The sequence below is a fragment of the Trachurus trachurus genome, assembly GCF_905171665.1.
Source record: "Trachurus trachurus genome assembly, chromosome: 5".
In the NCBI taxonomy this organism is placed as follows: Eukaryota; Metazoa; Chordata; class Actinopteri; order Carangiformes; family Carangidae; genus Trachurus; species Trachurus trachurus.
In genome coordinates this window covers 14,633,506-14,646,811 of record NC_139896.1, presented here as the reverse complement: position 1 = coordinate 14,646,811, position 13,306 = coordinate 14,633,506, and the positions used below count along the sequence as shown (strand labels likewise).

The 13,306-nt window shown below is 39.2% G+C and overlaps 1 protein-coding gene across 2 annotated transcripts in view; it reads right to left on the bottom strand.

Annotated features, from left to right (window-relative positions):
* cntn4 (contactin 4) overlaps nt 1–10,497 on the bottom strand; it is a 116,295-nt gene extending 105,798 nt beyond the window's left edge. For both annotated transcript variants that reach the window (XM_083972760.1, XM_083972761.1), the window contains exons 1-2: nt 10,380–10,497; nt 7,608–7,740 (exon numbers count right to left, since the gene is read on the bottom strand). In XM_083972760.1, the coding sequence (XP_083828886.1) occupies nt 7,608–7,740; nt 10,380–10,464 (218 nt within the window). In that variant the 5' untranslated portion in view covers nt 10,465–10,497. The remainder of the gene's footprint in view (nt 1–7,607; nt 7,741–10,379) is intronic.
* Between the last annotated feature and the right edge of the window lie 2,809 nt (nt 10,498–13,306).

The window sequence follows — 13,306 nt, the reverse complement described above, 5'->3', positions numbered from 1 at the left end:
TTGCGTTTATTTCAGTCGCAGAAAATCAGCCACGTTCAGAGCTGTGACCACTGGAGTCGGTGCAGGATCATCACAGAATGCACAAGCAGGAGTTTGTTACATGAAAAACAATGTCAGACTGTGTTGCTTTCCGGCCTACGCACACACTGAAGCGTCGCACAAACAGCAGAAAATTTGTGGGTTGGGCATTGCAGCACTTACAAAGTGCCTCTACTAGGCCTGGGACGATAATAAATTTTGCTGGACGATATATTGTCCCATAAATTATTGACGATAAACGATATTATTGACACATTTTTTTGAGAACAAATTAACCACTAATATAATAATAGTATTTCATAATAATGCAAGTACACCCTTTTAAATGCGATAAACTTTTATTTCTCTTGAGTATTTCTTTTTAACCATTGTAATTGGAATGACAAGAACTTAATAGCTACTATCCTAAATAAATAAAATAAACAAAAAATAATAAACAGTGCAGTGCAGCTCTTCTGTCCAATAACGTTATACACCTGAAGCTCCACTTTTCATTCAAACAAACTAATGTGACTTCCACAGATGTAAGATTTCATCAATGAGACTAGCATTTATCTCTAAAAAGTATTAAACCAGCCGGTGGTAAACCTCTAAAAACCTGCTGATAAGTTTTCTTAGTCGTTTTCTCCCCCAATGACGGAGGTTGACCGGCCCGTGAGCTGCTGCAGACGGCTGCAGACTGTGGGAAGCCCCGCTCCTCCTGCTGGCTGCTACCACATTAGCTCCAAAAACGTCGGAGGAAACAGGCGATATGTGGATAAACTGACCACAGACTGGGGATCTAAACTGTGACTTTCTGGCATGAAAAAATATTAAAACTTTAAAAAGTGACGTGTTAACAGCGATGCAGCGAGAATTACAGTAAAATAGCTTTTAGCTGCTTAGCTTTACAGCTAGCGCTGCTGGTTGCTGCCAAATGCATTCTGGGAAACAAAGATCCTGGATGACTGAGAAGAGGGTTCACTCCTTTCATTCTGCAAAACAAACGGCCCAGGTGCTGAGACCGATGCACAGAGTGAAGCCTCTCGTCATCCAGCCTGGTTGGTGGCGAGAGACCAGGAAAACAAATACGTGCGCATGCACATGGCGATTTATCGAGGCCGGAAAAATGACCGAGTTCATTTTCATTTATCGTGCGATTAATTGATTTATTGATTATCGTCCCAGGCCTAGCCTCTACAGACATTTTTCTTTTAATAGACAAAATGTGTGGCACAATGGTCTTTCATGGCCTCTCTCCAGTTCAGTCATAAGTAAGTGCACACTCTCTGGAGCCTTATTACTACACACAATAGAGAAGAGCCTGGAGGGGGGTTGGCTTCAGTCTCCCTGGACTTCAGAAGCGATTCATTTGCCGCTGAAGTGAAACAAACAAAAATCAACATAAATATTCTTCAGCCAAGGACCACCTTCAAATTGAATGAAAGCAACGTGAGCAACGGGGGCGGGCAGAGAAAGTGAGGGACAGTGGCACTATGAACCTCAGTTTAAGGTCAGATAGTGGTTTTTCCTTCCTAAAAAGGGACCCATCATATACGTATGAAAGCAGCCTTTTCACAGTTGTAATTGCTCTGAGAAACTCTGCATTGTATCCAAATTGAAACAGTTTAATTGGGCGAGAGCTTGAAAACCGAATGTTGCAAAAGGTTTTCTCTGACAGTCCATGATTCTCTGCTGTATCTAACATTAGAGTGCATGGCTAATTGAGCCTGAGAAATGTTTTGACATATCTGAGTGAGTTATCATGCCCAGTGCTGAAAACAGACAGACATTTAACCCAGTCAGGGGAAGACACTGCAAAACCTCTATATGAACCACAATGTGTATGTGTGTGGTGGTTCAACAGTCATAGTTAAAGATAATTGCCCAGTCAATGCAGCCATTTCTCTTTTTGAGACAAACTGAATTCCCTGATAACTCTCGCTGCTGAAAGCCAATTAGATAGCAACTTTAAAGCTGCTAAATGACAGAAATTCAAGTGTCTGTGAAACTTGAGCGCATTCTAACACCAGATAAAATGAGACCAACGCAGGAACAAGGATAGAAAGCAGCACCAGTGGAACTTTAGAATACCGAGATCGTGTCAGTGCACATCCTCCTCTGTGAGAAGTATAGAGCAACAGATTACATCAAACACATGTAAACTAGATTATTTAATAATTCCATTTACAGTGATTTATGCTGGCAAGCAGGTCACAACAGCAGTTCCATTTGTTAGGCACATGCTTTATGCAATCATGTAACAACAGGCCGTGTACACAGTGGCATAATACCGCACCATCTGGCTTATGAGGCTGTGAATGTTAGGCGGTCTGTTCCTTTTTCTTAAGCCGAGTGCTTTAATGTGTTTTTCTTTTTAACTAAACGAGTTTGTGCTGCACCTCTGATAATTACATCTAAAGTAAATCTTTTTCAGCTTCATTTAAAAACCCTAACAAGGGATACTTACTGCTACATTTATGACAAGGATTGGGCAACAACATCATCATTCTGATGGGACAAAACATGTACTCCTCCAGGGGGAAGGTGAGACATAAAAAAAAAATCTATTTCCATACATTTATACATCTCATTTCTTTTACTATGTTATCATTAGGGTTGTCCTCGACTAAGGATTTTCATAGTCAAATCTAGGGACGTCACGATTATAGATTTTCTTGGTACGATTATTGTCAGAGAAATAATCACGGTATTACGATTATCATGATTATTATGCATCAATAAATTTCACAACACTATGAATGTGTAAAATCAAATATAGTCAAAATATAATTACATGACTAATCTCTTAATATAGGACCAGTTATTAATCCACTGGGAAGTGTTTGAAATATTTAAGTCATTAATTGTCACCTATATCAAATGTTTATGTTTATTTTAATGATTTTTTCACAATACAAATGACACACTAACATTTAAATTAACTAATTCAGTGTTACTTTAGATAAATGGACCAGTATCTGTGCATTTACCTTTACTTTGGCGCACATCTGCAGATATGGTTCCAACATAATCTTTTTCAGAAAGTGACGGTATTTAGGAATCTTTACGATCAATTAATTGTGGCGTTGAATACCACGATTAATTGTGAAAACAAGTAATCGTGACATCCCTAGTCAAATCTGATTTGTCAGATTTTGCCCATAGTCAACTAATTGTCGAATCATATTGTTTTTTTCCCCTCATTGATTTATGATCTAATTTGCATCTTTTCCTCAGTTGGCATTAGATAACAGGACATTCTCCACCCATCCTTTTCCTGATCTCACTCATTAGGCTCGCATGCACGACACGACATCACCGTCTCTCTTTTGGAGACAGTGTAGCGATGACGAGTAGTGACGAGTGTGTGCTGTGAATTAACGAGTGTGTAAACTTTAGGCCCGAATTTAGAGAGAGAGAGAACAAGAACGAGAGAGCAAGCGAGCGAACGAGAGAGAGAATGAGCGAGCAAGCGAGAGAGTTCCTACAATAGGGGAATTCCTGCAGCATCTTCTGAACTAGCTGTGTCATTCAAAGTGACCCTGACTTTTGACCTGACCACTGAAGACTAAAATTATAATATGACATCATCAAGACTAATTTCTCACCGTTTCTGCTGGGACGTGTGAAAAGTAGGAGAGAGGCCAAATCGCTGAATCACGGGACACGAGATAGAGACGCCCCTCACTCAGGCAGTGTGTCCTCTCTCACCTGCCAACATGTGGGCCAAAACAAAAATAAACTTGTTCCACGGCCGACTGGGCCACACCACACATTCGGTGTGTTTCTGGCCTCAATAAATGTTTGTCCCAAATCTGGAAGAAATTCCCGCCACAGCTGTCACAAGCACAAAGGCAGATAAACTGAAGTGAAAAACAGACAATTTGACAATTAATGCTGGTTGAGTGATAATGAGTATTTTCAGAACTGTTGATTTTACTGTTTAATGTGCGACTCTGACAGGTTCTAATCGGCAGTTTGTTATCTTCAGTCAAAGCCAAGCTAGTGGTTCCTCCCTGTTTAAACTAGAATTACTGCCAAGCAGCTATGTTTGAGGAAATATGGTCACAATCTGTTCCTGAGTTAAAGCACTGAATAATGATGTCACAGTGAAGTTGGCCATTTGGTTATAGATGGTAATCATAGACTGATTGAAACATTGGCTTGTGAATTTGTCCGTTATAGACAAATTGTGTTTTGTGAGTTCAAAATACCAGAAGAAGACCAGAGGAAAACTTGTTTCTCTTCTCCTTCATGAAGCAACTTCAGGCAGGAATCTAATCAGCATGATGTATACAACGTGTAAAAAACACAGGCTATACTGTATGTGGTGGTCTAATAGAAGTTATCATTTTGTGTGAGTTAAACACTTACACATAAGATGTCAAGGAAGCTGCATATTCACTGCAAGACTTCAAAATAAAAGTACACATCAATGAAACAGTTACAATTTGGGTGTACGGTTATTTAGTAAAGGTTTCAAAGTAACTCAAGCAGTTTTGACTTCTTACTATGATTGTATGTGCTACTTTTGTGCCAGTTGAGTATTCTGAGAGCAGGATGTCGAGGCGTTTCTAGCCATGCATTGATATTTCATTTTGTCGTGTAACTTAAGTTTCTGTGTTTGAGCCAGCGCGTCGTCTTGGACTCTGGCCATCGATGTTTCAAAGCTCTGCGCTTGGATAACCGATTTAGCCTTCTTGGAGGGTAAACTGAATATGGGCAGTATTTTTCACACATTCTCTGAATCACACTGACACACTGAAGCTGGTGTTGCTGAGTTGTGTTTTTCACATTTGTATCCTTTTTTTTTTTTTTTTTGGACAGATAGATATGAAAGTGCCCTCAATCTTCACACCCTCATGCTCGCAAGAACTGAACAAATTCTCAGAAATGTTGAAATGCTCATCATCGGTTTGGCCCTAAAGGAGGGCAAGTAGGATGATATATGCTTCTGTATTTTTATTCCAGCAACTTTAGTGCCTGGAAAACACTTCCTCCTCTTCAACAAACAGCAACAGGATACCCTGTTGTTTGTCACAGTTTTTACTGCTGTGTTCTGCAATTAATACACTTTGAACATGACTTAGCTGTTGCAACACGTCTTTAGTAGGCGGCAAGCTCTGTGACAGGACCGCACAGCAACCTTGACAGGAAACAGCTGATTAGGTCACCCTCTAAGCTGGCTCAATCCCAAGTATTAAATGTACCAATCCTTCCAAATCTTACCCCAGCAATTTCAGTGAGCAAACATGATTGATCTGAACTTTCGCTTGCCAGAGATGCCGCTACACAACAGAACACCCTTTCAATAGACTAATGGTCCATGCGAGGAGGAAATAAAGAGGGAAAAAACAGCTGCTCGTTGAACTCTGCGAGAGAAAAAAAAATTTGAGCCGGGTGCACGTAGAGCTTAACACAAATTTCCAGGGTACAGAAAGACGAGACACGTTTCCAGCAGGGAGTTGAAGGGAAAATCCAGCACAAAATAGAATTCATGTAATACATTCCTATGATCCTGATCAGCTCAGGCTTGATTTGTGAGGATGAACAAGTCTTTTCTAAAGCTAGAAACAACAGAGCCAAGACACTCTCTCTCTCCCCCTCTCTCTCTCTCTCTCTGTCATTGCTGCATCAGGACACAAATCCTGGAGTAGTTTCATCCAGGATGAATGGAAGACTGAATCTGAGGACATAATTACAATACCCAGCATGTTTTTACAGGATATGGACGCTGTCTCTGCATTGTAACTGTTAACACTACAATGAGTTAAAGCACACTTAGAAGTAAAAGCTCCAAATGCATACAGTATGAGACAATAAAAAAGAATCACTGTCAGTGGGGCGGCTTCAGGCTTTGTCAGATTAGAAACTTGCTGGTTTCTAGTTTTAGAACAGAGGTGTCATGTAGAGTGTATGGATTAAACTGCCTGGGATCAGACGAACAATACGATCTCTGTCGTACAGTTCATTGTTTTGGTTTGTGACTGAGGTTGAACCACACAAAGAAGCTGCAAATCCATAACTCTATAATCACTTTGTCTTCGTACCGTAGTACCCAGAATTAATAATATTCCTTCACATTCCTAGCAACTGTGAAGCTTTTTGACAACCCTTTTACTCATCCTCATTCTCATTTCTATTATTATATCAAATAGAGCTCTAAGATTTTTGTGGTTAAAAGAAAAAAAAATACTAGTTTCAATAACTGGGTTAAAATAATGAGAAGCATCTCATGCTTATCTTTTGAACTATAAACCTTTGGAGTCACCGATTGTTTGCAAAAGTTAACAATTGTCTTAACTTCCTTTTTATATTTATCTATAAAATAGTGTCACTATTACAGAAATATAAAAACTGCTGATTGGATATCTCAGCAAATAATACTGTCAAAAGATGACTGATGCAGAGCAGACAAATAATCAAAAGGGTACATTTTCAGGGATTTTGTCTCCTCTGTGTTATTTCTGTTTACAATTAATTTCTTGAGCTTTGGGAGTCATTGATTAAGGAGGGGCTAAACCTGATTATGCTTTTTTATTTCCATATTCATTTACACTTTGGGAAATCTCTATGAGTCAAGTCTGAATTGGATGCTAGCAGGTCCTGTATGCACATTAGACACTGACATACCAACAAAAATGAACAGGATTACTTTGGATACTGGAGAAAAGAGGCCAGTTTAATGATGGTGACCCAAGATCTAACTATACACTATAGTTTTATACTGTAGAATTTCTCAGCAATCATAATTGTGTTTATCCTACAGGGTAATCGGTCATTGTAAAGAGTTTAAATTTTAGTCATTTCCTTTGTCCTGCCTGGTCTGCTGTCTGGCTGTTAGCCCCAAGCCCAAGGGCTTGTACTTTCATACTGTAGGCTACTGGGTACTGTACTTTTAGCCAATATTGCTAAACTAGAAGTCAAAGAAGTCAATTCAATATTTGTAGGCAACTCCAGTATTTTCAGCTGATTAGTACACAAATAGTGCACTCCTGAGTATTGGAGATGATAGTGATGACTGGGATTGATTCTACTTGAACTACAGTACCCCTGTTATACATAATCAAGGGACATGTTGAACAGTGGATGAACAATATCAAGCTCTGGCTACAGAGAAGATATTAGCAGGAACAATTAAACATTAATTCAGCTCAGCTATTTCAAGATTTTGACAATATGAAAAATACCACATATTTATGTTTAGAATGCATATTATAGGCTTATCTTCAACACTGCACTCAGCGATTTTAACATCACCATCAACAATGTGCTACGAGTTGATGGGTGCAGATAAGTCTGAACCAACAGTTGCCTAGTATAAAGCCACACTTAATGGTTGAGTTAGAAAAAACACTGAAGCATACTATGGTACACGACAGGATTTATGAGCCCTGAAGTTTTTGAATAGTTCTCTCTTATTGCCCTTCAGAGCTGCCAACCTGTGAAAAGACATCGCTGAAGACAAGATAGAGACATTTTGCAAGTGATGGCTTGTCTGCAGCTGAAGGATATTGACATTGCGAGCGGTATAAAAGCCAGCAGCATCGATGTAGACATGAAGCGCCGCAGTCACAAACACTCACCGGTAGATGGGGGGTGGGCTTCCTTGGGCTTCACAGCTAAACACCACCTCCCTGTTCCTCTCCAGGGTTTCCACAGGATACACGATGCTGCCGGGCTGCTTGGTGAAGACAGGACTCTGCAGGACACTGCTCTCTGCAGGAGGACAAGCAAAGACAACGCAACAGAGTACAAAGTTAGACACGGGACTGTTTGTAAAACAGCCAATTAGTCGGTGGCAGAAATGGGCTGATGCTGCTTTAAGTGTTTCGAAGGGCAAAACCACAAGCAGACAAAACATATCAATTTGGACGGACTGTCACGACATGCAAGCACGGAGAAGAATGATTTGAAGCCAGACGTGTCTTCACTAGCTATTTAGGTGGTAATAGGATATTGAGAGCTTTATCTTGAACAATTCTCTGGACAAATGCCTTCATTTATTTCTGTCAGCCTGCTTTTATTTGTTCAGTTATTTATTTATTTGCCCAGCAATACTGGGATTATGTATCCATACAGAGGTGTAATCAGTTGGTTTCATGTGGTTAGAGCTCTTTGTTGTAAATGACACAACAGAAGTCTCACTTACTCCATTAAGGCAGCCAATAATGCAGTGTGCTTGGTATCAGAGAAGCTAAGAATACAAAGAAAAGCAACAGCGGTTTTGATCACTCTTGTTTCGTCATAGCTTGAATTGTTCTTATTCTTTTAAGCAGAAGCAGCCAGAATGAGACAGTCATCTGATATCTTTCATATGTTTTTTGTTTTGTTTTGTTTTTTAATGGATGAACCTTGTTTTTTCTATATACATATATTGACGGTTTTATCCAACTGAAGACATGAAAACATTGCTCTTCGGGATCTGTAGAAAATCTGAAATACAAAAAAGAAGAAGAAACATAAACCAAAGGGCGATTTTCTTTAAAAAGCATGTTATTCTTCAGATGTCTGGACCCATTTCTGTCGGAAAACATCACACCGAGCAGCAGTGTTGAGGGTACGGGGAAAAATGCATTCCCTCCCTTTTCTATTTGTGCAATATAACAAAACTAGCAGATCTAACTAGCTACACAATGGTGGATGTGTCAGAACATAAAGACATAAAAGCAGAACAGCAACCAAAACACTGTGAAGGCATGGGAGGTTATAGGTTCATCAAGTGAAAAGTAAATTGCAAGTGTGATGGTGTTCTGCATTATCCGTATGTGTTAATGTGTGTGTGCAAGGTGGAAGATTAACAGAAAAAAATTAAATATAAAGAAGAAGAAAAACAATAATCACACTGATAACAGGAAAATTGAGGCAAGCTGGATGTTGTGGGATTGCAGTGTGCAAAGTGAGCCCCTGGCCAACATCCCCAACCACAGAGGTGGGTGGAAACACCAGAGGGCAGACCCAGGGGAAGGCAGTAGGATGGTGGAGTCTACCTCAGAAATATAATTATTATACAAGCATTATTGTTGTTGCCATTATCCATAGCATTATTATGGTCAACAGAACGCCCTGGACATTACCAAAGGAGTTACTGCAACAGACTGAGGGAGGGGGCTTAACAGTCCACCATGGACTGTGTAGGAGCAAACTAGTCCTCTGTTGGTTGTTGTTTTTTTTTGTTTTTTTTCTGTCTTTACTCTCAAACAATCTTGATGTACACACTTTCAATTACTTGCACACACACTGATTGACAGTACAATAAGAACAACGGCAGCTTTGAATTGGCTGCTTGAGTTTTCTCCAACAAGTGTGATGCTGGTGGAGTTTTTTCAGACTGGAGATTAAAGACAGTGGAAATAGACTTAAAGTAATTCTCTCTCCTTCCATAACACACATCTACACTACCAAAGCCATCTCCAATGCAAACCCTCTACTTAGTGTGATGGTCGGCGACTGTCACAGTGAAATGAATGAACGCAAATAAGTCTATTATTCAGTAATGAGACAAGGTGAAAGAAGTTACCTACGCGTAACTCCAGTTATATAAATATGCATATTGCCCACTATTGCTCTGTGCCAAGGGAATGAAAGAAAGTAAACACAGATGAGGTGCGATCACATTACCCTTTCATCCAATGATATTACCCTCACATGCGGACCTGAAAAACAGTCTGATGCAGGTGATAAATACACTGTAATGAGAGTGATCACAAATAATAAACAATGTCAATGACAATGAGCAATGCTACAGTTTGCAGTCTGGTAAAAGGAGTGGACAGGGGCAGAGAAACTGGCCTGGAAATACTCAGGACAAAGCATCTGCCTGGATTGTGGAAGTCTACTGAAACCTTTGCCCTTGCATATTTGACAATTCTGTGGAAGTACAAGGGCTCACAAAATGAAAGGCAGTAAAAAAAAAAAAAATAAATAAATAAACATTTCAAAACTAAAACCACCCACTTAATTGTCCTCAAGTAAGCACCTCACATGAACCCAAAATTACAATAAATAAAGTAAGACAAACTTATGAAAATAAAGCAAGATAGAATTTGGCTTTCACTAAATCCCGACTGGTACAATAATGTTACTACTGTCTGGTTGCAACAGTTGAATGTTGAGAAATACATGGCCAAGATTAAACATAGTAGTTAGTCATTTTTGCTTCATTAACTCCAGAAATATACCAAACGTTTGGTTTGTCTCCAAGTTAGTTAAATGAAAAGCAGCCATATTGTTAGCTCACTTTTTACAGCTAAGTTAATAGGCTAAACGGCAAGCTAGCCAAATAAGTCTTCTCCTCATCCACTTTACCACGTCTTGCTCTCCCTGGGATCATATTCACTGTTCACATGTTTGTTTACCTGTGTCCCTGCTGTTATGGAAGCAGCAGCAGCACCAAAAAAAAAAAAACGACAGTCCTTTTGAGTCACTTTGCTGCACCTTCATGGTGCATCCTCTCTCTTTTAGCTTGCGTATTTGACGTCGCGCTCCGTACACTCGCGCCAGCGGCTACTTCCGCATTTCAATCACGTCCTGATGTGGCGCGTCAGATTGATTGACAGCATCGATGTGACAGGGGGTGGGGTTATCCCATGGGTTATCCACGTATCCACTGAACATATTATATTATTATATCCATGATTAAAACAGCCTCTGCTCTTAAAATATTGCAGGCTAACGCCAAGAAGAAAAAAATCAACTTATTCACAAGACATTTGAATAAATTATGTATTATGTAAAATATTTTGTTCTAGGTGGTGATTGATTCAGTAGCCTAAGACAGACTTTCTTGCAGGAGACACAGTCCTATAGTATTGTCTATACCGGGTGAAGAATCTACTTCATGAAGCCTTTGTGATCAGACAGTTGTGTTAGTGGAGGAAGCCATTCTTGCAGCTTTTGATGTCAACTAAACAAGGTGGAAACAAAACAATTATTGACTAAGTGTACAATGTCAAAACAGCAACACAATTTGAAATAATGAAAATAAAAGTGATAGGCTAATTGAAACTCCAAGCAAGCAGTAAAAACAAAAAAACAAAAAGGGGGGGGGGGGGGGGGCACAGTGCTGTGCAGCATGTGTAGGCTATATGACCATTGCACAGCATGCTTTTTTGAAGAATGTGTGATTTCCTGCATTATGTCTGTGTGGTGGGAAAAATTATATACAACATGTTTTGTGGCACTAGAGAACATGTGCCAAATATACATTATGTTGCATGTGTTCAGGCGATGATAATAATTTTAATAATTATCTGAAGCTGAGATAACATTGAGACATATACCCTCAGATTAAATCTGAAGTGTAAATAAATTAATCACAGCTCAGTCTACTCTGCACAGCTCCACAGAACAGGTGATTTAAGATGATTCTAATCGGGTGACAGGTTTATACTTTAATGGTGGAGAGGATTACATGACATTGAAATTTCAGATGATATCTGGTCACCCAATTTGCATTGCACCTAATATTTGCATTACTCCTGTCTTGTCTAGTTTCAGGCAGTGTGTTTGCTATCACAGTGATGGCAATGTAATGTTTAATGTTTGGTGCAGATGCAATCTGAAAATGTTATACTTTGAATTAAATGTCATTCTAAATTGTGGTGACAGACTAACCAATTAATGAAGTGAATAACACGTTGTTTATTTCATTGATAGTTAGGCTACTTTAAATTACTTTTATTCAGATTTTTTTTTTCAATTGATACAGAAAAATGCACACACAAATAAACCCCAAAACAATCACATAAAAATGCAATTGTTGCGAGTAGGGTACACAAAAATAATTAACTGTGAAAAATATCTGGCTTTTTTTTTTTTGGCAGGACTTATTTAAACATCTCATCTAGTATATTTTTACTCGGGGTGGTAATCTTAGTCTAGTGACACACGCTGCATCCACTTTAGCACACCTTGAACTAGGCCTACAGTATACAGAATAGCTCTTCAACACAGCCAAAGCTCACATGCCTTTGAATTTCGTATATATATGAGTAGCCTCGCCTCTGCATTATAGCAAATGATTTATGTGACCTGGCTGTGACCTTTCATATAGAGCACTGCTGTCAGGTCAAAAATTCTTATTGACCAACACTTTGGTCCTTGACAACCTCTCTCCACATCTAATGAAAGGATTCCCATGAAATTAGCTGTTATTTGTGTTTGCTCTGTGCAGGTAACCCCTGAACCTATTCTTTATCACCCTTATCAGCCTGCACACTCATAAACAAAACATTCATTAGTATCAGACAATTGAATAGAACCTTTGATTACCTACTAAGAATACAATATTTTGGAAAATGTCAGTCCATGCTATGTCCCCTTCAATGAAAGTCTTGTGGCCTATCATGAGCAGAATATAATATGGTTCTTCATCAGAACTGCAGTGAACCTACAACCATCTCATAAAAACAGATACAGTCAGTGTTTCATACTAAGAACCAAAGTCCAAGTCGCTAACTAACATCATCAACCAATAGATGTTCATTGTGCTAACTTTTAAATATGTCTGCTGGTCACAACAGATTACTCATCAGAGTCTGGGTCTGATTGAGGTTCAAACATTGAGTTTATGTTTCTTCTAATGCTAATCGAGCCTTCATCACTCACCTAAACTTTGTGAGTACACACAAAAAGAGTTTACATTAGCACAGCTACTAACACAGTTTCAGCCACTGTGTATTGCGAGCTAACAAACATAAACAAACAGCATTGCTCTTTCTTCCATCAGCCTAGCAACAGCAGTGGTAGGGTGGGTCAAAAGGCCTGATGTGAATTTCTTAATGAGGAAGAGTTAGCATGTTTCCAGCCTCAGCCTTCCTTTTTTTCCATGTGAAATCATGTTAAACAAAACACCAATCATATCAATCATTTTTACGTAGTTTCTCAACATGCCCACACATATAAGGCAGTGATATACTGCCTCTACAATGCTGCTGCTACTGTCTATTTTGTTGTGAAATTGCAGAAACAAGAGAAATCTCTGTGTTGTGAAAGCAGTGGTGGATTTATGCATAGCTGTACAGAATGACATGTGCAGGGTAATGCATAATTCAGAGAGCTGCTCAATACGCTACTAATTCAGGAAAAAGTCTCCCTGCACACCTCACATGCCGCCAATTCTCATGTAGCATTCAAACCTCATGTTAATTTTAGCATTGGGGTTACTCTATTCTTTTTTTTAATGCAAAACTGAACACAGCATTTTTCTCTATGCATGCCATCCATATGTTGAGGCAGTGACATTATATGAAAGAAATGTTTGCAATGCATTTTGTAATTCAGA